This window comes from Accipiter gentilis, chromosome 6, assembly GCF_929443795.1.
Source record: "Accipiter gentilis chromosome 6, bAccGen1.1, whole genome shotgun sequence".
Taxonomy (NCBI): domain Eukaryota; kingdom Metazoa; phylum Chordata; class Aves; order Accipitriformes; family Accipitridae; genus Astur; species Astur gentilis.
In genome coordinates, this window is record NC_064885.1 from 22393480 (window position 1) to 22421272 (window position 27793).

The 27793-nt window shown below is 42.3% G+C and overlaps 1 protein-coding gene across 2 annotated transcripts in view; it reads right to left on the reverse strand.

Annotated features, from left to right (window-relative positions):
* Positions 1 to 25724, reverse strand: part of SPSB4 (splA/ryanodine receptor domain and SOCS box containing 4) — an 84938-nt gene extending 59214 nt beyond the window's left edge. Inside the window, exons 1-2 of one of the 2 annotated variants that reach the window (XM_049803696.1) lie at positions 25477 to 25724; positions 681 to 1537 (exon numbers count right to left, since the gene is read on the reverse strand). In XM_049803696.1, coding sequence (XP_049659653.1) covers positions 681 to 1374 — 694 coding nt within the window. In that variant the 5' untranslated portion in view covers positions 1375 to 1537; positions 25477 to 25724. Of the gene's footprint in view, positions 1 to 680; positions 1538 to 25472 lie in introns of both variants that reach the window. The other variant, XM_049803695.1, reaches the window with a different exon arrangement.
* Between the last annotated feature and the right edge of the window lie 2069 nt (positions 25725 to 27793).

Here is a 27793-nt window from a genome sequence, read left to right on the forward strand (position 1 = left end):
CTTCACAGCAGCAACATGCTCCTCCTTACTATGTAATGATTTAATTTGATATTACCCCTTTAGATCAAAAATAGCTAATACTTATCCAAAATCCCATATTTCTGGAGAAGAAAATACCCTGAGAGAGCACCTTCTGAAATGAACTAAGGAACAGAGCTCTTTCAGGAAAACTGCTGAAAGCAATATTTGACCTGAGCTCCCAGATTCTTGGGGATCCACAGCTGCTTCTGACGGTCCTGGAAAGGCAACTATGGAAAGAAAGCCTACTGGCCTGAATTCAAGTATGTTTATGCACACCATGTAAAAGTTCCCACTACTACAGGAAATTTTTTACAGGATCCACAAATCCCATTTGAAAACCACAGATCCAAAACATATCCTCCAGTAAACAAAGAGTTTTACTGTTAAATATACCCAGGAAGTTTCTCAACATCTTTTTTCTCAACTTGTTCACTTTCTTTGGACACAGATTGCTTTCCAAAAGGGAAGATATTTTGCTACAATCCACACCGTCATTCCAAGACACAACTGATAGATATCAGTTGTGGGCAGTAACTATGGAACGCAATCTATTTACAGTGGAGAGTCCACTCCCCCCCAGCACAACAAAAGGATAAAGAAAAAATCCTACATGAGAAAAGCTGAAAGGCAGTGTAATGAAGAAATATGGTAACACTTACGGTCAAGTCCGTTGATGTATCTCATTGTAATTTCACAGTGCCCCCAAACTGCACTGACTATGGGGTACAGTTTTTTCCCTTTTAGTCCCCTGAAGGCCACTCCAAGATACTGTCCATCTACCATGAAGCTAAGCGTCCCTTCATCCATATCCAAAACCACCAGTAAGGAGTCTGGGAGTACAAAAGACTCATCTGGTTCCAAAAAGACAGGATATGTGACCCCAGGCTGGTTTTTACAATTGTGGTAGAGTTTGTTGCGTCCCAGATCCCAGCCCCATGATTCACTATTGCTACCAACCAATGATGTATACCCCACCGAGTGCAACGGAGCTTCAGCCGTGGAGATGCCCACCACAGCATGAGTTCCCCGTTGCCTCGTGGGCCAGTGGATTTGCCAGACATGCAGGCCTCTCGTGTAGCCAACTTTGCCGCGGATGCAATCTGTGCTTTGGGCAACTGGGTGTCTATGAAAAGTCAGTTTATCATCTTCCTTTACAAATATATTTAAGGAGCGATCTTCGTTGTTCCAAGCATGTTTATACTGGACCTCGAGCTTGGCAGGGGGCATATCCAACAGCATGTCCAGTCGCGCCGGCTTGCAAAAATCCGGGCCTCTCAGCTCTCGTTTAACAGGTCTATAAGGGGGTTCCCTCACATCCACAGACTTTATGCTCCCTGAGATTTTCTGGCCCATTGCTTGGCTGCAGATTTACAAAAGAGAAAGAAAAGTTGATTTTGGCCCAACGTTACCTCATGAAAGCACTTTTACATTGAGCCAGTGACCTGACAAGCTGACTGGATTTACTTCTCCAGTTTGAAGGTTTTTAGCAGCAATGTTTTCGGAGAAAAAAACGCTCCTGAAAGAAAGCAGAAAGTTTCCAGTTAGTTCAAGAAAGCCAACAGAAAACCCGTAACATTTTTAAAGAACTTCTTCTCATCCTTAGTAGTGATTTTAAACACCAAAGCTGACAGTTCACCACTTTTTCTTCAGTATCCTACAGCGCTAACCAGCCTGCCAGCAGGATACTGAGGCCACCAGCGTACAGAGTGCAGACAGTCATTTCCTCCAATTCATAATAGGATGCAGACATTCCCCACCTTCCGCCCTTCCACCTATTTTGTCTGGACAAGTTCACAGCAGTCCTGAAGAAGGCGTACGCTATTCCCCAGGAACAGTAATAAACTTTATGTTCAGCAGCAGCTTCACTTTCACTTACACTTTTGTTTCATAGTCTTAGAAGTACACACTATGTCATAATCTCCTTCTATTTCTAGCTGTTCTCCTCCCTGGGCCCCAGCAACAGAGGGCTTCAGCTTCTATGCTGTTATTAAAACAGATGCAGCCAACAGTAAATGGCTGCAAAATCTAAATGCTTCCTTTAACATACTCTGTCCTTAAATAAAAGAAAAAAAACCAAAAATTCATCATTCAAAAAAAAAGAGGGAATGAGGAAAGAGGAGCCATGGACAAATGAAGAATGGCAGTTTCAGTTCTTTGGCAGACTTCTAATGGGCAGCTACAGCAACTGGGTATGTTCTTCATGCTACTGGACAGCAGGCTAATCCACATTTTCTATATTTCAGTATTAGGCTGATGAGAAGGACTGGAACACATTAAGACACGTTAAGGGGAATACATGATTTTGAAATTTATTATTCCTGTGCTTCCATAGACAAACATGGTAATTTAGCTGTAAGCGGTCAAAAGCACCCAGGAAAGATTCTTTGCAGCCTGGATAAGTCAGATTCATTCATGTTTTAGAGCTCAGGTAGAGTGCAAAGGGAAGCCAAGAACCTCTAAAAGTACTAAAGGAATAAAAATGAAAACAAAGTCCTATAAACACAAGTAGATGACTGACATGGGATCAAATAAAGCATCTGCACCAGCAGACATACTTCTGTCTTCTAGCAAAATAAGTGCTAAGTCCAGGAATGCTTAAATATAGCTGAATAGAACCATTCTGTTTATTTAATGACAGGGTGATGAAGTGTTTCAAGAAGAAGCAAAAAAATCACCAGACTCTCAAAAGCCTGAAGAGCCTAGGTGATAGCTGGTTTTCATAAAGCACCAAACAGCAGACAGGGGCATAAATGCCTTGCAAAAAACATCTTGCAAGACTTTACTTGGTAAGTCACAATTGCATGTTCTTCCTTTTAAAGAACTACACCAGATAAACTGTCCCATTGCAAAGACCATTTCTGAAAGAAGATAAGTAAGAAACACGTAATCACAATGGAAACAAATAAAAAGAGAAGTCTAGCAAGAGAACACCTGCAAAATTTACCATCCAACCATGTTTTAGAAGTGAAGTCCTTATATTATTCACAATGGCCAATACCACGTAAAGTGTTTTCTGCACATATTAAATACAGAAATGAAACAACACCTGTGTCATGCTGTGTCAAGTTTTCTTTCCAAAAAAAGTAAAAAGTTGATTTTCAAATCCATGTGACAGTTAAGTTACCGTATAAAAATATTATTTTCTGGTGGCTGGTCCCACACCTGAGCAGAAAACAACCACCTCTTTGCACCTAATTTTAATCATTAAAAATCAAAACTAAGCATAAGCCCCCAAGCCCCTCATATCACACTTGCAGGAGGATTCAGAACGATTCAAAGGAGCTCCCCACAAAAGATCAGCTTGAGCAATCCCCCTTCCTTCTTTCCTAACCACGTAAAAGGAATCTGAAAGCTTAAACAGTAATTACATTTAAGTTGACACTTGCCATTTCCACTATTGCAGAAGCACTCATAGGTTGTTTCAAAGGTACGGTAGCAAATTTGGCCCACCAAAGAGAGTATGATACTTTATTCCACACTAATAATCCTGGGGGAAATGAAATAATGATGCTAATATAGACACAGGGAAACAACAGGGAGTAAATGTCATCAGGTAAGCAAGCTTTCTTAGGAGGACACATGCTCAGGGATTGGGGAGTTCCTTTTAAAAAGGTGCTCGATTATTTGAGACTGAAAGAAGGACATAAAAAGGAAAAATGTCAGAATTTCAAAGGGAACCTCAGTGACTTCTGTATGAGATTCAGCTCTACATGCCTTCAAAAATTTCCTCTTTAAAGTACAAGACAATTGCCACATTCCTGTCAGAGCACTGAGGGGAGAGGGTGGAGGAAGTCCTCAGTGCATCCTCCTGTATCACTTCCTGATCACATGAGAAACTGAACTTGGCACAGATGCTTACCTGGCAAATCACCAAGACATTATAAACACTGAAGTGCCTCACTTGGCAAGCCACAGACATTCTTCCTAATTTGCCCCAAACTGTAACATAAATAGGCAGCTAACAGAGAGATCAGTAATTTAGAGGAGTAAAGTGCATCATTTTAAGTACCTTGATACAGGCACAACTGTGTCTTTACTCTGGGATGTGCTCACTCAGTACTTCAGTGTGGAACTGTATCTTACAATATCAGGTCTATCTTCATACATGGCCATTACCACATAATTTAATTATATAATGTAACATTTTGCCAAATAGCTTTATATGGACATAGGAATGAACAACAGTGTAAAAATCTTAGTTACTGATGCATTCAAGATACAGCAGTTCCTAAGCAGAGGTACAGCTCAAAAGCTACCTTTCATCAGATACTTTCTCCCACCCACCATATTACACTCTCTTGCATCCTAGTTCTGTGTAGCTGGTAGCTGTTCTCAGTTTCTGCTAGAAAGCCAACTACAGCCATACTAATCTCATTCAAGTATCAATGGACTTGAACAAGTAAAGGCAAAATAAATAAAAAAAAATAACATTTAATCATTTGTACCAGTACAGCAATAAAGGTGTGACCTCGTACTGGCTGTGATCTAACAGCTCTGATTGCTGATGCTTAATAGTAGCTGACATGAAAACTTTATATGAGGAGGCAGCAAGGGGTTGCAATGCATGCCTCCTGCTCACAGCCCATGCAACATTAACATGAGCTCCACATGGAACGACTCATGCAGAAAGTCCTCCTGGCAGCTCACAACAGTCCCGCTGGTTGCTTGCAGGAGCAACCTGTCTCAAAGCCAAGATCGTCAATTTCCTTTTCTTGTCTGAATCCTGTCCATTTACACCAAGTAAATGGTGGAGACCCACACTGACTTGAGGAACAGCAGCAGAGGCATCACCTTGTCCTTCACCCCATCAGAAGCTGTTGTTGGAGGAGCACAGCTTACCAGGGCCGAGGCTGTTCTCCACTGACAAACATCTCCTCCCTACTTCCACAGGTAACATCATACTTCCAACGCAGAAACCTCAGAAGTGTCACACTCATACCATTACTGTCAGGATCTTCAGGCAGCTTCTCCCCACGGAGCTGCACAGTTAACTGCACACCAGAGGCTGTTGGGAAAGCAGAGCACAATGCTCCCAAGGGGAAGCAGAGTGACGATCAATTCATCTGGCAAAAGTACCCCAAACTGGCTTCCTGTCTGCAGGACTGGATAGATTAGTAAAAGCTGTGGGTCGACCTGAAAGGACGGAAGATTATTCCTTTCAGTTTATATATTATTCAACCCATTTACAGAAATGTTTGTTTGTAAAACCTTCTTACCATCTCCTGAATTAATAAAAACTTGCCAAAGCACATCATGTTCATTCAACTGCTGTGACTTTTTGTAATCTTATATTACTTAGAGAAACTTAGACTTCCTTGCCTGTATCTTCTCACTAGACAGATATTTATTCTGAAATTAAAAGAACATGCATTTTCACTGTATAGTTTTGCTTTGAAGGTTTTTCCCAAAGCTTTGCTCTTCTGGTAATTTCAAACCACTACAGAGTTAGGAAGTAAGAAAATATTTCAATCTGCCTTAATGTATGACCTCTCCATTATACTTGTTTAGTGACTGCAGCTGAAACACTAAGTTTCATCAGTTATCCCTGTGAAAAATTCCATATTTATGTGGAAAATAAAGTAGTATTTTCATAGGAAGAGAAGAACCACCACATTAGTACACCCCTTCAGCAACTCAAAATCTCTAATTGGGAAGATGGTTAGTTTTTGTAACCTAAGTTATTTCTGTCTCAGTTTCACGTTCATGCCACACTTTGTCACGATATGATGATTAAAGAAAAAGCCAACTCCAAACAAGAAAAGTGTGTCAACGTCATTTAGCAGTGTCCTCGTACAGACTGCCAAAAATATTTAGAGAAATTACAATAAAAACACAAATTAAACTTACCAGAGAAAGGCTTGCTAGGACCTCACCTTGCTGTAATTAAATAGAGTGCGTTTTTTAACAATTAGGTACGTTGGCATTGGTAGAACGTAACTGCTGATAAAAGAAACATGCTTTCTGCAAAGTCAGCTTTCAGCATTCATAGTTATATTTCCCTTTGGGTTATGAGCTAGACATGCAGAAAGCATGAAAAACATGCATGAGAAATGACACCACATAAACGCAATTCAAAACAACAGTATGAATGTGCTACGGCTTAGGTTAATTCTGCTAAATTGACACCAAATAAGTGCAAAGCAGCTAGGTGAGTCCCAACTAATGATACTGATGGATTAAACTGTCTATCATAAAAAGCAGGGAAGGTTGATGCTTCTGTCTACCAGCATTTCGAACTTCTACACAGCAGTTCCCACTCTTTTTGCTACTGACCCTCGTTGGGTTTTTTTCTTCCTGCAGCCAAACCTCACTGCCACCTCCCCTGCCAATGTGGGCTTTGGTCACCAGCAAGCAAGGACTCCTGAACGCTAAGAGAGTTGCAACAGGAGTTTCTGAACCAAGGCCTCTTCTCCATGGGCACCAAAATTGTCCATTCCCCAGATGCCTGAACAGAACCAATACCCTAAGTCTTTGAGTACTCTTAATCTAACTCCAGTCCTAACCTCTCTACAGGAGAAATAGGAAGAAGAAAAACACCAGCTCTGCTGCACTGGGCAAGTTGATGAAGAAGGGTTTATAAGTTCAAGAACAAGGACCTTTACCTCCACCCAGACAACATAAAGGTATGAGGCCCAGTGTCTTATCAACTATGCTCCCACTGTGCAAACAGCTACATAACCATGACAACACTGTTTTGAGGGTGACAATGAACTAAGCACATTTTTGGCACCCTAAAAAGATCAGCCAGCTTGGATTCAACTACAGATCCTAGTATCCAACATCATTGATTTATTGCCCATTTTGAACAATGTTGACTTCCTTTGTCAGGCTGGGAATACACAGTAACAATGCAACCAGCCAAAAGTGTTCGGATACTCTAAACTATCCTGTGCTACAGGTAAAATTCTATGCTGCATGCATACTTAGCAAATGACATTTAACATGTGGGATGAACAATGCAGCATAAGTCATGACTGCTTCAATTTCTGAAAGGAATGCAAATCCTGAAAATCCCAAGGACATTCCTCCATAAAGCGTAACTTGTTTTGTAATGTTACAAAAATGTAATTGTTCCAAAATTCAATATAATATTGTTATTAGAATAGACTGCATTTAGCTGCTTGGAATTAGAATAATCTGAAATACCACACCATCTGTACCACCAGAGCTATAAGCAGTTTAGTCATATGATGAAGAATTCAAAAAGAATCTTGAGTAGCTATGAATACAGTGGAATGTATACTTTTCAATACTTCCATCTACTGTACTTTGGAACTGAGCTGATTTGAGGTTTTGGGTTGATTTTATGCTGTCCATCTCTCTGCATGCGTTTCTGGAATTTCCTTCTCTGGTACTGAAAATTGGGTTTAGATGCAAATATTTATATTCTGAAGAAACATGAAAGATGACAAAAAGCCACTTCGACTCTGTAAACAGGTTTTTTGCATAATGACTTCTCAGAATACATCAATGTAATTTGAACAGATATAGTAACATAATACAGTAAAAATTACTTTTTTTACCATGCAAGTACTTTTTAAAACAGCAACATTCCAGCTCTAAAGTTACTGAAAGGAACATTTATTTTCTTTTCAGGGTATTTAACAGGTATACCCATGTGATTCCACAATTACCACCCCTTCTTATTCACTCTTCCCTTTTGTCTTGCAGCCACCTGCATTCAAATGGCCTTGAGATGGGTCTGCCTCAGAAAACTGCAGTGGGCAAAATCTAGTATTTTATTTTGCCAGGTTATTTTCAGGTGGATGAGCCCTCTGATCTGGCACATCACACAGTCATGTAAACACTTGCTCTGGTGTAAGGAAAGGCGGGGGGGGGGGGGGGGGGGACGACGACACCAACCAAAAAATGCTGAAAGGTAGAACCATCTATTTAGGCAGCAGCCCAAACCATGGAGCAAACTTCCACAGTCACTTCAAGCATCCCTAAGGGGCGCAGCTGAACTTCATGTCTAAATTCAGTACAGTCATGAGCTTCTGCTTACATCTTCCTCACCCTTCTGGCACAAAATCATGCACCTTTCATCCATCAACCACCCTTCTGTTACAGTGAATACCCTCCTGTCTTTCCTGAATGGCTGATGTAGCCATTTTGAATATTCAAGTGTCAGGGTTACATTCAAAGAGAAAATTAACACATGAAAAAGGCTTAACACTAAATTGAGAATTATGTTTTCAGCTGCACTTTGCATTTTACAGGATCATTTGCCATTTTACATTTCTACTCAGCCTTGCTTCACCAAGTACTACCAACAGGTGTCAGACCACATGAGATTTAAAGCCCAAGGAATAATCACGTTTTAATGTTGCAATTTCTCTCCAGTCATTACTACTTTTCACCAGCCTTACACTTTTTTTTAGACAATTTCTTTTAGATTTTACCTCTACAGCTTTGTAGAGAATCCATACTGCTACAGCTTCAATTTCAAAAACAGAACATTCATTAAATGATGACCTTGGACGTGACTGAATACCTTCCCACTAACTTCCTTTTGCTGCAATTCCTTTCGCTGTAATGCCCAGTGAAGCCAGCTGGCCCTTAAAATGAAAGAGAAGTTAGAAAGCCATAGATGAGAAAAAGACTCCTGGAAAGCAGCATTTCTCAGTCTAGCCCACAGCAAATCCCAGGGGACGTGCCAGAGACTATTGCTTAGAGGACTGAGGGAAGTTCCAAAGATGGCAGAGAGTGACAACCGGACAGACAAGAGCCCTCTAAGCTTGACACAATTGTTCACTGCAAGAACCTTATTGCAACTGCAGAAACTAGTAACATGCTCTAGTGAAAATCTGGCCCCTTAGCTCAAGCTTCAGTCCTAGTATATTAAAGTGTGTCAATGTTTTCCAAGCCTGGTGAGTATTTGTAAATCATGATGGGGCCTACGTCTACAACTGTATTTCTAGGGGCAGTATCATGATGACTATGGCGGTAAGGAGGAACACCCACTAATAGCAACTCTGTAGGCATCTACAGCATCACAAGACTGTTGTAGACTTACCAGGCTCTACAAGAGATGGCTCCACTCTCACAGTGCCTGTCTATACATTTTGCAGTGGATGATTTTAAAAGTGCTCAGCCTCTGTACCATTTATAAAAAGACATTCACTAACGGCTTAAAGTTTGCAACACTCCTGGAACGGCCAGCATACTTTTGTCATCTTTTGCTTCCAAGCCTTACTTTGTTTAATTCTCATTTGAACTGAAGCGGCAGCATACAGACAATACCGGTCAGATGCTCTCACTGTTGGTGAGCCAGAAGCAAACCCATCGGATGCTCCAGCTGAAGCACCCCTTTAGGGGCAGTTCCTGATCCGACTTGGAATACTTCCAACAGTGCTGCCAAACTCCAGTCACAAAAACATACTGTGCCTCTGGCCGAACACAACAGACAAGAGTTGGAGATGTTCTTGCCCCTACAGTGAGTTGAACAGACTGATGCAGAAGAGATGCCCAAAAAGGGTCTCTCGGACAAACTGTTGGGTGATCTGTTTTAGGGAAGCCACAAACACATGTAGGGCTCAGGCCCATTCCCTCCACTCAGGACTGCACTGGGAGAAGGGGAGGGCAGGGCTGGAGGGAAACCAGCCATTGTACTTTAGACAAACATGTAGGAGATGAATACATAAGAACGAGTCCGATCCTGAACAAAAAAACATATTCTTTTGTTTAATAGGAAAATAGGCTTACATAATCATAGCATCTGCATCCCTCCTAACCCTTCCCCCTTAACTATTTCAGTTAATAGCCACCATCAGCCAAATCTGACAGAATAGCAGCTGGCTCAAAGATAACTATGTTCCTACAGGAGAGGCAGCTGGGGGGAGGACAGACATCTTGGAAGCTACCACATGGAACACCAGGCTGGGCTACAAGTTCACATCTTGCCAAGGAACCCAGAAGAGAACGAGCTCACTTCAAAGCTGCAACTGCAGGCAAAGTGTCCTAAAGATTTCACATCAAGATTTCAGACAAGATACAAGTCCAGGAAGCAATGCTTCATCAGTCTTGGCAGTTTCTAAAGTGACTTCTTTTAAAAAACATAAATTAAATAAACATACTTCACACATCTTAAGGAAGCATCATCACAAATTCAGATTGTGCAGATTCTCAAGGGAGGTGACAAAGTTACATGCAGCTTCTGAATGCTAACAAAAAGACAAACCAGCTTCCGATTAAGTAAATAAATAAATGTTTTCTCAAAAAAACTCAACACATTTTTTTAAGCAACAGCATTGAATTTCATGTCTTAAACACACGCCTCTGCTAAAGCCCATCTGTCAGTAGAGAACAATTGCCCAGACAAATGGGGATGATGGAGATAGTATTACCGAGCTCTAAGCGACGAAATTGATTTTCCTTATCCACATAAAAGCTTTCCCATTTTACAGAGTAGTATTTTCATTTGTGTTTGCTATTAGTTCAGGAAATAGGGTACTTGGTAATGCAGGAGAGGCTGGGAAAGGCCACAGGACTTTAAGGAGTTAAAGATTTACAACCAGTTATGTCCCCATGTCAAGAGTCTGTGACTCCTGAAGATACAAGGGATGCCTTGATGAGAACCCAGGATGGGTCTTGCAGTGGTGAAGCCTACACAGAATGTTATTTTCCTGCTGGATCTTTCACTGTCCTAGAGCCAGGTTAACCTGAAAGGCTGCATTTTCAAACACTGTTTTACAGAGAAAAAGTACCCCAGACTGTTTCCAGTGTTAAAATCAGAGAGGGCCTCCAACTAGGAAAAGCCATGGTAAAAGAAGTTGCTACCCTAAGTAGCATTTACATCTCTTTACTAACTGACCTAACAGCGTACATCCTAGAAGAATTTCATGTTACAAGTGACAACAATTCCAGGTATTTTTGACCACAGGGAAGTACTTCAACAAACCCACACTAGACTTCCTAATAGAGGTATGGATAAAAATAAATCAGCGTTCTGCCTACCTACAGGAGTCTCAACATATCCCATCATCTATAAGCTCAAACACAAGGTCTGTATTTCTCAAAATAACTTCACACTTTAGTTCCCACTGCTAAGCAGTCTTCACAGAGAATTTTCTTTCAAGTAGCATTTTATTTGTAATAATTAATTACTAAATATATTTCATTCTTTAATGCACTGGGGGGGGGGGGGAAGATTGAAAATTATTTGGAAGAAAGTTGTACCAGGATGCAAGTTTTGATGGGAATAAAAAGATATTACTACTCAATCTCTAGATGTACTGTCACTGAAATAAAAGAACTAGCATCACATGCTGGAAGTCTTGTGAAAGCTATATAAAAATGAGTGTGTTCCAATTAATCTTTGCACAAAATCTCTATATTTTATATTATTGCAAAGAGTCTTCAAGACATCATCTAAATCTGCCAGACACCAATTCTCCAATAACTCAAGGCAGGCCCCTGCTTTGCCCTGGACAAAAATACACTCAAGTCTAAATTTTAATCAACAGCACTATACACAAAGAGCAAGCACATCAGTAAATACAAGCTGAGCTCCATCAATAGGTGTAATACATATTAAAAAAAAATTGTTCAGAGTTTTTAATTTTGGAAAAACAAGTGAAAACCTAGATTGCATTGGGATATACAGACCACCTTGACTTCCAGCATAATAAAGAATAAAATTTACATTTAGAAATATCTTTAAAAGTAAGGGACTACCTCCAGGGTAAAAAAAAAAAGGTCATTCTCCAATTGAGTTATAAAACCATAACACACTCAATACGGCCTGCATTCCCAAACAAATACTGGGAAAATGATTCTTTTTTCAACTTTATCAGAGCTAGACTTTTTTCTGTTTACCACATCCTCAAGAACAGCACAGGCAGGATAGACTTGCGTTGATACAAACATCCTTCCAGAATCACTTGATATCTTACCAACGTATTCACATGAGCATAAATGGAAATTTGCATTTATCAAGCAAACTATGGTTTACTGTTGCAAGAGATCTTGGAAATCACATACAAACCACACCACTCTGTTGAGTGTAAAACCACATCAGATACTGCATAAACGCTACCAATTGTTTCAATAGAGGAAAGGAAGCCATTTGGCCAACAGGTTAAGAAAACAAGAGTATCTGAAGGTACTAGAAGTCTGAGGGGTTTCAAGTTCAAACCATTCTTTCAAAAGACAAACTGACATATGCTTTTCCCAGAAGCATTGTGTAGACACGGAAATCACTACTAGAATCATGGGATCAAAAGCAGTTGTGCATTTTTATATTCTTCATTAACTTTGTTACAATTTACAGTAAAGACAGATCAAAAATAGAGCCAAGTTTGAAGAAAGTAATTTATGCAGTATGGAAGTTAAATGGAGTATTAAAATCCAAAAGTTTATTAACGCTTCTAACTACCTGAAAAGTCTCTCTCATGAACAGAGATCTTCCTCCACAGTGAGGGAAGGAATGAAAACAGATATTTTAAATTCCCCTGCATATCATCATCTTCATAGATTTACGGCAAAGGGCTTTCTGTTACAATGCCAGTCTTTCCAGTCTCCTCTCCTTTCTACCCCTTCCCCTCCTCCCTTCCCCGTATCACACTGTCAGCTTCTTTAATACTGGGAAGCCACATGTGGCTTGCTTAATCATGCAGCCTTCTTGACAGACTTAAATCTGCTCTCATATTAGGACTCAACTATTCACAAAAAGCTGAAACATCCCCAAAATAATTACAATCAGACAAGACTGGTTTGTAAAAGCTAACTAGCTTTCATTATTCATTGAGACACAAGATTCTACACCAAATTCATCTCATTGCGTAACAGAAGGAAGACCTTACCTGTGCATCCCTATTGGGTTTTCCCTTCTTAAGAATTAAGGCTTTGACTCTCCCCCACCTTCAGAGCTCTTTTCCATATGAGTCTTCTTGACCTCATTCCAGAGGCCTCATCATCACAACTAATCACTAGAGGACGCTGCTCCTATTTTCTCCACAGGCACTGGCCCACTTCAATTCTTAAAAGACCACTCGTTTCCAAATTATAAAAGTCAGCTGCAAATATTAACCAGACCCCACAGGTGGGATTTGCCTGACTAAATTATAGATTCTATGATGCAGATAAGCTCACCACTGGTATAAAATTAAGGCCAGTAAATGCCTATTTTTGCAATGCACATAAAAGTGAATCTTGTCTAAAATTAGAAGAGAAAGAAGAGGAAGGAATTAATCTCATACATTTCCAAAACCAACACACTAACTCATTTAATGTTCCCCTCCTAATCAACACAGGAAAAGGAAAGAAACTGATAGACATACAAAGACCACCAAAACCACTCTAATATTTTTCCCATTTTTTAGTATCCTTTTAAGACATTTACCTCCAACTCCACAGTGCAGGCTCTTAATGCTAGTGCAGCCCACCTAGTACTGCTGGAAAGAGAAAGATCATGGAAACACTCAGCTACCACCTTTCACTAGGCAGCAGAGACCTGACTCAATCCCAATCTAGATTTACCAGTAATTATCGATACATGTCATCACTTTTGATTAATACAGTATAATCAAGGGGAGGAGAAGCAGTAGAAGTAGTGTCAGAGTCCTCTGAAATTCTTGTGAGGAAGAAAAAAAACACTTATAAACATAGATCCCAATTTCTGAAGCTACTGCATGGATTTAATGACAACCTATGTGACACACTGTAACTTCTAATACTGCAGAAATGCTTGTATTTATTCAGAAAACTGTTCCAAAATAACCTGTGGCCATGTACCAGTGGAACTGAGGCCATATTCCTCCTTGGAGGACAAGCGAGAACCAGACTGAAAGACCTGCAATTCAGAAATCAACAATTCTTTGGGCCAGCAGCTGAAGACACAAGATGAGTCACACAGAGCTCCAGGCTACCCTGCTCCCCAGAAGTCAAACCTTTTTGCGCTGCAGTAGTTCCTAATGGGGGGGTGTGGGGGTGTCCTAGTGCCATCAGGGTCTGTAGGATACACAGAAATTGGTACTATCTGAGGCCACTTTTCTGTGCTCTGAAAAATATAGGATACTATAACATAACCACCATCTTTAATGGAAAGGAAGATGACATCCTCAAGGAAAGCAGAGAGAGATGGACAGGAACCCTGTACTACCATCTAACTTCCCTACCTAACATCCCTATCCCTATTCACTATGTAATGACATACACTGTGAAGATAGAGCCTTTGGGTAGGAAAGAGGATGCACCTGGTTACCTGGTAAGGACACTGGTAGCACAATTAGGAAATTTAATTATATTCCAAAGTGGTCCCTGAGAGCAATTCCCTTGCTTGGGAACCACTGCCTTAAAATGGTGGTCAGAAGAATACAAGAGCAGCTACTTGACTGCCGAGCGTAGGACGAAAAAGTATTTGGTGAACCATGCCACAGCTGCAGCCAACACAGACACCCAAGAGCAATGACAAAACACACCTTAAAGCGCTGCCTGGAACACGGCACACAGCATTCTTGAACAAAGAATCCCATGTATAAAATATTATCAGTCACTGCTTTGCCCAGGCTCTACCATAGATACACCAGCTACCCCACGGGGTCACAAGTCCTGCCAGAAAACCTGCTCCGTGGGCTCCTCTCTCCACAGATCCGCAGGTCCTGCCAGGAACCTGCTCCAGCGCGGGGTTCCCACGGGGTCACAGCCTCCTTCGGGAACCCACCTGCTCCGGCGTGGGGTCCTCCACGGGCTACAGGTGGAGATCTGCTCCACCGTGGACCTCCCTGGACTGCAGGGGGACAGCCTGCCTCACCAGGGTCTTCACCACGGGCTGCAGGGGAATCTTCGCTCCGGCGCCTGGAGCATCTCCTCCCCCTCCTTCTTCACTGACCTTGGTGTCCGCAGGCTTGTTTCTCTTACATGTTCTCACTCCTCACTCCGGCGGCAGTTTCTCCCCGTCCCAACTTTTTTTTCCTTCTTAAAAATGTTGTCACAGAGGCATTACCACTATCACTGATTGGCTCGGCCTTGGCCAGCGGCGGGTCCATCTTAGAGCCAGCTAGTATGGGCTCGCTCTCTCTCGAACACAGGGGAAGCTTCCAGCAGCTTCTTACAGAAGCCACCCCTGTAACCCCCCCCAGCTACCAAAACCTTGCCAAACAAAACCAATACAGCTACAAAACACAGCTCCAAAGCAGAGTAAAAGGCAAAGGGAAAAGAGGGCATGCTCTTCTCTGTTGACAAAGGATTCATAGTGATCTAAGCAGGGGAGAACTTTCAATACTAATAAAAAATAAGGTAGTCAGTCTCCATTCAATTGCACTGTGCAGAAATCACTGTGATTTATGACTTCTGCCTAGATCCAACTGCAGAGAGGAAAAAAACCACCCCATGTGTGCCTCTCATACTAAGTATACACCACCTCATGTCAGTGCAAGACACAGGAGCAACCAATACTGCCTGCTTTACACAGACAAAATATTAAAGGAATTAATTCCTAAGGCAATGGGAAAATACTACATGGGAGAACTTCCAAGTCACAAATTCTGCTTATTTAAGCTAAGCTGCTTAATCAAGTTAATTGAAAGAATTAAGAAAGCATCTGGGGAAGAACACATTCACCAACCAGTCTCTAGCCATTCCTGATCTTGCATTACTTTTTCTGGGCAAAAATTCCCCTGCTGGCACAGTACAATCTCTCATCAGCCATTACGCTGATCACTATCCATTAGTTTTGCTAAGTACAGGCATGAAATTTAAACCTACTTTTGTTATTTATGTACAAGCTATTCACATACTGGATGTGAAGCAACTATATAATGCTTCATGTTAACAAGAGAAGTGTAGCTGAATATTAGAGTTACACATTAAAAACAACCAGGAGAAGTAATAATTCTCTTCACAAAAAAATGTTTACTGATTATTTTTTTGGTAAGACGAGCAGGGCAGAAACTTACACTCTTTAAAAATACAACCGATTAATACATAGTGTGGTAAGAACCCATGAGAATGACAAATTTTAAGTATCAGTCCCATAAATACAAAATTCAATTAAAATGTCATTCTAGAAAACACTGAGAACAGAGTTGGAACTCTTACAAACTGATGATTTTTCTTCCCTACTATTAAGGCAGACTGATTAAAATGAAAGATAATCCCCTTTATTTCAAAAGCTAATTATTACATGTAATAAAAATTTTGCACCATGAGACCTAAATGCAAGAACTGAATTCTACCAGGACCATCAACCAACATATCTTTGCTGTAATACAGTAACTGCTTGAATTTTCCCTTACAATTATTATTTATAAAATAGACTATCAGGCTCAGCTTTGATTTCAGCATACCACATTTCTTACCACTTAGAAAACAAAATGCAGAACAGCTGTGGAAGCAAAACCCACTACATGCAAATATTCAGAAGAAAAAAAAGTACAAGCAGAAAATCCCTTGTGAAGACCACTTCAGTGGGAACTCTGTGATAAAAGTTATATTAAAATGCCAGTTATGCCTTGGTGTAAAGATATCCAGAGGAAGCATCCCACGCACATTTTTCCCAACGGGTGTGAAGAGATGCCTGCTTTGCACAGTTTAGATGCCTGCATGAGTTAAATGCCCAAGTTGTCTGTACTGCCAGCAGTGCTCCAGAGAAACTGGACTGCTTGCTACCCTCGCTACTATGTTCCCTGCACTGCTAATTCAGATATCTAAATGTAGATGTCAGATTTAGGCTGTGGTTTTCTCACTCTTTCCAACACCCAAAATGAAACCAAAACCAATTCTGCATTAATTCACTACCTTTATCCATATGCAGAAGCAAACAGTATGCCAGGCCTCCACACACTGGAATTATGTTACACCAACAATCAACCCATCTATCTCAGCAACCTCTCGCTACAGGGAAACAGAAATAGTCTCCTCATCTCCTGAATAATTGCACACCAGGCAGCGTTCACTACTAAGTCACATTTCTGCCCAACCTTGGGCATAGCTCCCCCACGTTCCAAACTATTTTACCACAGGGAAAATATAAAATCTAAAAATAAAGGGACTAGAGGGAGAGGGTTGGCTTCTGTATTCATTAAGATTTCCTGCTCCAACATCCTCTATTAGCAGGATGTGGATGGAGTACAGCAGTAAAAGCTAGCTCATCAGTCACTCTCACATCCCTGGAGTGTTGATACATTTCAGCTTGAATTTCCCTTTGGTGTCTTCTTCCAGCAGTCAAACTGTGATGGCCTGGCACGTACACATTTTTTCTTCTCTTGCACTATGATTCAACACTGCTAGAAAGAGGTGTATATGAGTAAAAATAAACTGTTGATTCTTGTTACATGGGCTAAGAGTAGTAAATGCAAGCCAATTATCAATGTTGTAAGTGCCTCACTGAAAAAAAAAAAAAAAGTAAACGGAAAGAGCACTGTATCCCTAGACACAAATTCAAGGCAGCAGCCTCATGTACTTTCTCCCATCCCACTGCAGCTTACTGAGGTGAGGGAAGGCATGTTACCACACCAGCGCTGACTCCTCACTCAAGTCTGAGCATCACAGAAGTATCTTGCAGCAACTCTGACAGTTTCATTTGTGCACCCTGCCTATGAAGTCTATTTTCACTCCCTGTTTCATTTTTAAATCCTGACAAATACTTAGGCTTAGTCCCTTTGGCAAGTTAATCACCTTTTCTCCAGGTGCACCTCCAAGAACTTGTGCTGTTGAATGTTCCTCTCCTTCCCTCCTCCTGCTGTGTCTGTGCTTCAGTACATTGCTACCGAGAAAGTTATTGCATAGGCGAGCCTCTCTTCCTTCTCTCTACACACACATTTTGCTTCTAATACCATCAATATGAACGTTGAGAAACTTAAGAACAACCAGTACATATTCCAGGTCTCATGCTTGCTTAATATATCTTGTTATATTTAAACCTCAAAGGATAAGATACATGTTGTAACAAATCCTTCCTGAGCACATTCTTACATCTTCGGTAGATGATCATTGCACTTAGAACACTGCATCTTAGTCTAAACAAGCCACCAATGAACTACATATAAGATTTTCTAGACTACTGGAAACAGTTACGTCAGCACTGACCAAAGTACAAAGGCACTTCTTTATTTTATGTTTTAATCATTTTAAATAATCAGCAGCCTCAATGCCTTATTTGCCTTTGAATACAAAAGATGATAGAAAACACAGCCTTTTTATCTTGCAACATCAAAACCAAAGGACTATATAAATATTTAGTGAATGATCAGTACACTTTGAATTAGAAGTGAGAGTATCACAGTATTACCCAGACATTAACAGCATCAGAGACTGACAACACTGAAATGCAGGGACACAGTCAATTGCTGGCACAAACCAGGTGTAATACTAGCATGCAGCAACGCAGTCAAAATTAAGTCAGGATGGCACTGTTTGCAGTCTGTTATACGCTTTGATGTGTCATCTTCCATTCAAAGAACTTCTGTCATCTCTGACATGCTTGACAACATTTTTCAACAACAACGGGGAAAATAGTAATTTGACTTCTTTACACTGCTTCATAATTTATGAAAGCAAGATGACATAATGCACCTAAACTTCCTTGAGGAGTCACACCCCCAAAATAACCACCTAGCTGCTGTGCTCCACAGACAGGGACTTCACTAAAGCATGGGATGAAACCATCAAAGCTCAGAATTTAGTTTATCGAGCATCTCACGTTTAGCACATGCCCGAAAGGCGTACTGCTGCTGCTTCTTTCCTATGCAAAGGCTAAAATAACAGCCCTGTCCAAGTGAACTAGCTAGAGCTCCAAAATATTCCCAGGGCCTTGAAAAAGTTCAGCATCTGCTAGTATCACACATTGAAATCCTCAGTTTAAGTCCAAGTAGACTAATGATAAACCATAGGCAACAGATACTCAATTCCCCATGCAAATATGTTACACAAATCTGGAAAAATATCTACAAGTACATCTTTTTACAGCTTAAATAAAGATAAACTTTTAAGGTAACTGAACAAATGGAGTAGTTAAATTTTAATTCTAATGGGCTTTATTAACCTCAACTAACTGTCTCAGCCAGAAAAGTAAATAATACAACACAAACAATGCCATAAAGACCAGGTTTCAATTTTAACTCTTAAATCCCCAGATTAGCTATACTGAATTTTGAGATAATTTTTAACTTGAGGCAATAATTCACATAGATGAAGCCAATTACAGGATACACTACAAAATTATACATAAAGACGTCACTGAGCAAGGTATACTAATATGAACAAATTAATTTTTGAACTTAATTTTAAAGCGACCATTCATTTCAAAACACTATAATGATTCTGCTGTCAAAAGCACATGACAAGAACATAGTAGTCTTGTCATAGGAACAAGGAGTCTAAATAGGAAATGGAGTCTAAAATATTTAACTTGGAAAACAAAGTGTCAAAAGTATCAGTACTGGCCCCACATTATTCTGTATGTCCAAGCTACCCTTAAAGTAATTCTCAAAAAAAGAAACCTTTTATCATTTAGCCAGTAATTTAAAAAATAGTTAAAGCTCCAAATTCAAAATTCCCATTACCCAACAATTAACCTATTTCCTTGGCTATACATAGGTTTGACTGTCACAGCATTTTCTCAGCTGTGAAGTAATACAGTCCTTGTTGAAAACATTGTGCATTTATTATTTAATTTTGTGTGGCTTCTATCATAAAATAGTTTCTCTAATTAGGAAATAAGCTCAGCATTTTAGGGAATTCGTTCAGTGTTCAAAGACAACAGCAGGCAACTTTTTCCAAGTCATTTTCATCCTTCCCTAATAGAACTATTTTTCAGAATATTCTTAAAGAAAAACAAAAAAAATGAACATATAGATCATGACTATGCCTACAATCACCACTTAGGGATTTCTGTAGACGGCACATTCTCAGCATGAAATGTGCCATTGACATATACACTTTGTGCAACAAGGCTTTCTTTTAAAATGATGACCTCCAATATACAATGAAAAAAATGTATCTTTCCACTGGAGGCAATTTGTTTTTACATTCATTGAAGAAGAGATGGAGGAGAAGCAGTTAAAAGTAAATGACAATTGAGCACCTAAACCTTTCAGCAGTTTTGAAAAATCCCACCTTTTTCCACCCCTAAAGCTATGCAAGTGCTCTCGCATGACTAACAGTCCCTTGAAAGGACAATTCTGAACATGCTGATTTTAAAATATTCAAGAAACACCATTTTTAACAAAGGCAACTAAATAAAAAAAAAAAACAACAACAAATGGAAACAGCATTGCTTAGACTACTGAACATAGCAGTCTAATCACAAGAAAAACTGGAAGTCACACGAGGTTGCTGCTGCTGCTAGGTGTAGAAGGAACTTGAATGGCCTCTAGGTAGCAGCCTCGCTTCCCCCCCCCTCACATAGAGCTTTGCTATATTCAGGTACCAAGCAGAAAAACTACTGAAGAAATACAATAGCAAAGTGCAAGTCAGCAGTCCTTACCGCAGCCTGCAGAGACAGGAAGGAGTTCCAGGCTGTCTAGCCCACCCTCAGGAAGCTCAAGAGCTACCCCACCAAGGGGAGCTTTTGGGAGACAGAGTTACTGCAGTTTGGACCCTGGTTAGGTCCCAGGGCACCAACCTCTTTTTGCAGGAAGGAAATCCTCATTCTTCTGACAAGACAGGGTAAACATGGGCAATCTTTTCCCTCTCTCAAAATCTTGTTGCAAGACCTTCTTTGGGAAACGTTAACACAGAAAGGGACAATCCAGTCTAATAGAAGACAAGTGCACACCAGACTTTGGCAATAGGGTAAAATGAGAAAGGCAGTATTAGCATTAGCTTCTGGAGATCCGCATATTTAAATCAAGAAAGCAAACCCAACTAAAGAGTCTGCTGTATGGCTGTGAAAGAATTAGCTTGCAATCAGCTCAAAGATGGATTTCATACACTGCTGCGCTTCATGCTGCACAACAAAGCTTACTTGTCACTTCAGCCTCTGACAAATCCTTAAAGTTGCTAAGTCACTCATGCTCTGCAGTGCAACACAATAAAACTTGTCATCTGACACCAGTCATGAGCAGGATTACACCACGATGTTCAACCCAAAGATACAAAAAATAAGCAGAAAAGCAAAAAAACTATACAAAGTACTGCTCAGCATTGGTCTGAGTTCAAGTGACTTCAGTATGAACAGATGTAGGTCACAGCTGAGCACCCATGTTTAGCCTGGGCACCTCACCTCTTACTAAGGAAGAAAATAGATACAAACGCTCCCTCAAGTGTTTCTTTGCTGTTGCCAAAACACAGCAAATTGTGTTAAATTTCTGCATCTCAACTGCTACACAAGTTAGCAGCTGTACTGCAATGGCCTCTGAGGCAAAGAAGACAGACCTTTAAAAAAAGACACCCCCCAAAAAAATATAAATATACACACACTAAAATTTAAATAGGCTAGTACCTGTCACTACTCCATTTTTGGTGGAAAAGGAGCCAAAGGAAGGAAAGTAATGAGCACTACCCAACACTCCTGATGGACAGGCCTAATCTTTAATAGAGCAGAGGTAGCCAAAAACATAGCCATCAGGTTTTAATCAAATATTGCCAGTCAAATTGCAACTGCAGTTCTTAGCTCGAAGTTGTGCCACCCTGCGAGCACTGCTCTCTCTTACACAGCACTGTTCCCAAAACATTAGCCACGTTTTCTTGCTCTCCTCTTTGATGCATTTTTCCATGCTGCCACCAAGGCTATTAGGGCTGTTTTCTTTAAGCTTTGCTTTAAAATGAAATCTCTTCAGGGCAAGGATCTTTCCTTGACAGGTCAGCTTCTGTCAGCTTTCTAAACACACACACACAAAAAAAAAAACCCCAAAACCAATTCTATCACCATACAATCTAAAGGACTGTGAGCTGTAAAGCAGTACAAGCAGCTGAGGCAAAGCAAAGGCACTTCCTGACATCATACCGGACATCACCTTAAAACGGGATTCAGATTGCACCCACCCCTACTTTTACCCTGGAGAGGGCACAGGTCAGGTACACAGATGTCTTCAAGCAACACTAGCTTGCACAGTGTAACAAGATAACTTTCTCAAAGGACAACAGTTGTTTGTTATCAGTAAACTCTGGATTCAGCCCTTTTGGACTAGCACATTCTAGTATACTTGTAGGATATGGTCTACCAACCATGTTAGTGATCCACATGGACCTTTTCAAAGCAAAAAGGAAATAACCAAAATGCCCCAACCAACCAACCCCTGCAAATGACCTGAGCATAAGTTGAGCAAAGTTAATCTAAAGACAAACTACTCTTCCAGGAAGCGCATGATGCATTAACATCTTGTCCTACAGCACAATCATACATCAGCTAGCAGAGTTTCCAGCTGTCTGAATTGCATGTTACAAAGGCAGCTTACAGCCATCCCTGAAGGATGTGTGTGCTGCAGGGAGTGACGCAGATTCACTAGCACGTACACAATGCCGTGAAAAATACACATGGGTGAGGTAGCTATCTGGTCTGACAAGTTTCAACCCACAGCACATGTTTATTTTCAAAAAGTAAGTCCAACAACACTAACTTCCAGAATTATTAGCAAATATTTAGCTACATATAGCAACCCTACATTGAGTTTTGACTTTAAAAAACTGGTTAACTGTTCAATGGGCAGCCTTAAGCATTGCCTTCATCACAGAAAATGGATCTATACTGGCTTACTAAACACTTTAAGTCCCCAGGACAACATGGGTGGCCTACATCTCCACTAGCCCCAAGCTGCATACTGTAATAACCTTGCTCAGTGAGACCACACTAAGTTAGCTGCATCCATCTAAACAGTTCTGCCAGCATGGAGCTCTTCACCACTCAAGCCACGAGCCCAGGTTTGCTTCCTGGATGGTGTCAGGAAGGTAGGCACCCCGTGATACCAGCCTCCACTCCTCTACCATCAGTCTTGCCTTGGCCTTAGGCCAGGATTTATGAAGTCCAGCAACACTTACATCAAACCTCTATCCTGGGAAACCTGCTAAGAAGAAAATATATCTAGATTTCCTTTACACATATATTGTATTAAGAAGAGGAGTGCATTTATCCTCACTAACTAAGGGAAGAAATGGAAATGAGCATCAAGACCACTCTGCATTACCATTATTCAAGCTGGGACTTACCATGCCTGGAAGCACTCCGAAAGCCTCAAAATTTACACTGAAGTGATGCTGCCCAGCACAAAAACAATTGAGTAAAGGATGTCAGTGCAGCAGTAGTGAGCAGTCAAGCAGGCTAAGACAGAGGACAGCCAAAATGCAGCATGGCTTACAGAACTTGACTCTGGTAAAGGCATCCCTCTTTCTACCCTCCTCTTCTTGGCCAAGAATTATGGGGATGGGACAGCTGAGTATCTAACATGATGTTGCTAATGACTTCAACCAAGTATTTTTAACAATTAACATCTCGGAAAACCGTGCTCTGCTTTCCTTCTCGATCGCTGTCACTATGCCCGAAATGTGTTGGCAAAACAAACCCTCAAAGGAAAAGTCTCCAGCTGTCCAAATTAAAAAAGTCAACTCAAAGTAACCATCACATCGAGTTCTGCAACATGGCATTGAGTTCCACTGTGGAAATTATTTTCCTTCCCACAAAAAGGGGACGGTGACCTATACACAGAAGAGGGGCAAACAGTGATTGTGAAGGAAAATGAGACAAAAATAGCTTGCTCGATTTTTCTTGGTACATGGAAAAGCCATTACAGAAGTTTACACAGCAACACTAAAGCCTGACAAGTTAATGAGCTGCTGCTTGTTAAGTCACAGGAAAGATGGCCCATCATTCAGAAATTCCTATGCTGCACAAACGTGAGTTGTAAAAATGACTAAATTGGTCAAACCAAAGATCAGAAGTTCTGGTTCTTTCAAGAAGCAAGATATTTGATTATTTCACTAGGGGGTTTTTATGCTTCCATGAAAAAACCCCAAAATCTTACAACTCTGAAAAGCTCCTTGCAAAAAGGTGGCACTGCTTTATTACTCCCAAGCCCCAAAGCCTGTTGAACAGGTAGCCTGGTGTTTCAAAGCTGGCTGAAGTAACATTTGCAAAGACAAACAGAAGTCCAGAGAGCGCATTGGTAAGATGGTATCAGCGCGAACACAGGGCTCTCCAAGCCTAACAGTGCCAGTAAGTACTTCCAGAGCAACACCCCACATGAGGGCCTCAGCAAGGCACAGAACTGTAAAGTTTTACCATCCCTGTGACGCAAGGAAGTACTAGGCCTCCCTTCAGTGCTGGCAGGGACACTGAGGCACAGGATAGTCATCCAAGGACATCCAGAGTCTGCAGCAAGACACTGAGGCATATCAGCTACCAAGAAAACCAGACTTTCGTTACCAAGACCAGTTATAAAACTTTCGCTTGCTGTTAAGAGAACGTACTGTATCTGGCATTACTCTGTCAACAGCACCAAATAATCAAACGGCAATCTGATATTCACATCTCTGACAAGCTGCATTAGTTACAGAAACAAGATTAAAAATGTAGGATCCTTTGAGACATGCTGCACAAGCCAGGCCAGTTTCAGCCACAAGCATCAAGAGTAACTCTTCGGGATGTTTTTTCCCTGGAGGATACGCTCTTTCGCAATGTGGAGATATCTTATCAGGGATTGCTTCTATCACCGAGGGCAAACAGAGCACTGCAAAAATATCAGGTAGGACTTAAGCACCAAAGGGCTGTAGCCAACATCAAACCAGCAACTGAAGTAGTAGCTGGCCATCTCTCTATATAGGACGCTTTCCCTGCTGTAGCAGTCTACACTCTAAGCCTTAGACACAAAGAAATAAAAATTATTTGCTGCCAGCATGGACGCTGCCACATCAACTTCCTTTGCTGCCCTTACTCCGGAGCCCTCTCTTCAGGGATGAACGGGACTGCGAGAGCAGCGTCCAGCTCCCCAGCCCTTGGTCCCTCTGCAAGAAAGAGCTACCCACCAACGAAGGCAAACCCAACCGCCCGGCTGGGAGTTTTTAGAAGTAACGTGAGGGCAAGTTCAGTCAATACCTTTCTTTGTTGAAACCCAAGCCTCTTGTACAAATTCAGGCTTGACTTGACAAAGGGTTCAGCTTGCCTCTTACCCTTGCTGTGAAGATAGTTTAGTATTTGAGATCTGTCTGAACAGTTGAACTGAGGTCTGGCTTTTACTGCCTGAAAAGCACCAAGTAACCACTATGAAATATTAGCTTGTAACAATCATCAGGCGAAAGGTTTTGCTTTCACCAGCGCAAAGTCAAATAAACTCAGTTTCTAAGAAATGTAAATCTCTATACAACATCTAGAAATAATTCTCTTCCATAGCTCAGGAAACTAATTTCTACTGTAAAACGTTCCATTATAAAACAGAAAACGGTTCAGAAGTGTATTTCTTTAAACACCAGCTTGAAAAACAGCACTGTATAAAAAAACAAAACCAAAAATCCCTCTTCTCTACACGCTGTGCAACAAAACGCAGAATTCCCACGAACAGAAGAACCCACCCGTGGCAAACTTACCCTAAAAACCCATCAAAGCACCTCTATCGATCCGTTATGCCAGCAGAAGGAGAGTCCAGAGGAAGAGACGCCAATCACCAGTAAACAAACTCAAACCCCCCGGTCGCCGTGACTTGCGGCAGTATCGCCTTCACGCGGTGCTCGCCCCGGGAGAGAGACTGATCCCTGCCGCCGACTTCCAGCAACTGCCGCCGCGCCGGGGCGAGCCGCTGCCGCGGGGAGGCGGCGGGAGGGGGCCGGGGCCGGGGGAGCCGGGAGGCGCCGCGGCCCGGCACCGAGGCGGGCGCCGAGCCCGGGTGCGGGGGGGGCGCCGCGGGCGGCTCCGGGGCTCGGGGCGGCGCAACCCCGCTCTGCCCTGCTCGACTCGGCTCGGCTCCGTTCCGCTCGGCTGGGCCGGGCCGCCCGGGAGCCCCGCCCGGTGCTCGGGGGCGGCGGTGAGGCGGGAGGCGGCCTGCGGCGGCTACCGGGCTTTGTGCGCGCTGCCTTCTCCCCCAGCCGCCCGCCCGCCGCCGCCGCCGCCGCCGCCGCCGCCTCATGCGAGAGCCGGCGCAGCTGGGAAGCGCGGCGACCGCCGTGCCCCTTCGCGAAAGCCGATCCCGCTGATCTCATCACCGCGGGTTACTAATCCAATGATTGGGGAATTAACAACAGATGGCGACGCCCCTTCCCCCCGCCCCGGCCCGGCCCCCGCGGGCGCGGAGCAGGGCCGCCCCGCCAGCGCCCCGCCAGCCCCCCGCCAGCCCCCGCCGCTCGCGCGCGAAACTCGCCCTCGGGCACCCACAAACTTTTCTGGAAAGGCAGCACGCGCCGCCACAGCCCTTCGGGCGGGCGGGAGCGAGCTCCGGGCGAGGTGCTGCGCGGCCCGGGAGGCTGCTCGGCCCCACCGGCGCCACCGCCAGCCTTCCAGCTTGCCTCTCGCAAGGGGAAGCACCAGGAAAGCGCAAAAAATCCTGCTAGCGGGTTCCTGCTGGCACCTCGTGGTCTGCAAGGGAGAGCCCGAGCTGGGGACGGGGCAGAGATGGCACGTGGGCTTGGCACTGCGCACTTGGCACGGCCGTGAAAACGAAGGGTGTATAGCCGCGGGGGGCGGGGGGTGGGGGATTGCATTATGTGATCGCTCTAGGCCAGATACGCGCAGGAGAAGCTCTAATTACGCTTTGGGATGCCGAAACCAAAGCCACGCTTCCAAGGAGGCTTCCCGTCTTCTACAAGGGCTGCAGGCAAGGCAAGTCCCGTCAAACCCCTGCAGGTTACAAAACAGTCAAAAGGCGAGTGCTTCCATCGCTACTCGTTAATAGCAGTAAATACCAACCTGAAAATCGGTGTGTTCAAATCCTGATAACCTCTGGCTCTAAATCTCCCCTGCCCAGGAACACCAGCATAAGGTTTACACAGACATTGCATTTTCCCTCTCATACACGCAGCGCTTGGGGCAGTGCTCAGGCCAAGCGATGTCAGATGCTGCATCTCCTCACACTGGCTATGGCCTTCTCACCCCAAAACTAGATTAAACTCTCTCAGAGACTTGAGAGCAGTCGGCAAGGGTGACATAAAATAACTTGTCTCTTGCAGGACAAGACAATAAAAACTTACAGAGGTGAAGAACTTGCATACATAAGTATTTTTCCTCAAATTCTGCTTATACATCTGAGGCTGGAAAAGGCAAGATTTTCCCTCCCTACTCTTTCATGGCAATATTTATTTTTACATTATTTGTATTTCTTTTACTAAAGTCTTCAGACAGGCTTTTAGCAAAGAACTGAGCCAGACAAGAGAAATACCCATGCTTAGACCATAAAAAAAATGGAGAGGAAATTCTGCAAATTCTTTGAGAGTCTTCAGTCAAGAAATCCTTAGTACAAGTTGCTCTAAAACTGGCCATATGTTTCACACATGCCACGTGGGCAAAAAAAAGCATGAGACTATGGCAGCACCCCTTCTGTGGGGACCTAGAGGTGGCTCCAGGGGTCAGACACTCTAGAACCCTAATGAAATATTTTAGAAAGCAGCACTAAACTCAAGTTCCTCTCCAGGCCCTGCACACACTCCCATGCCCCCCAGCCTTTGGGACAACCTGTAGAAGTATAGTAGATAGAAAACAAAGGATGAATGGGAGCTTTCTATATGCTCCACAGTTCTTTAAGCCTGGAAAAGGCTTTCTACTGCTTCCGACGCCCTCAGGCAGTCTTTGTCTGGTTTATATATACACACGTGGAAGTCTTGAAATGAGTAGTTGTCTGTGCTCTTTACTAGCAGACAAGTTACTGAATTTAAATCCTTCTCTTAGATGTGAGCACCAGCTAATATCTGTTCCATG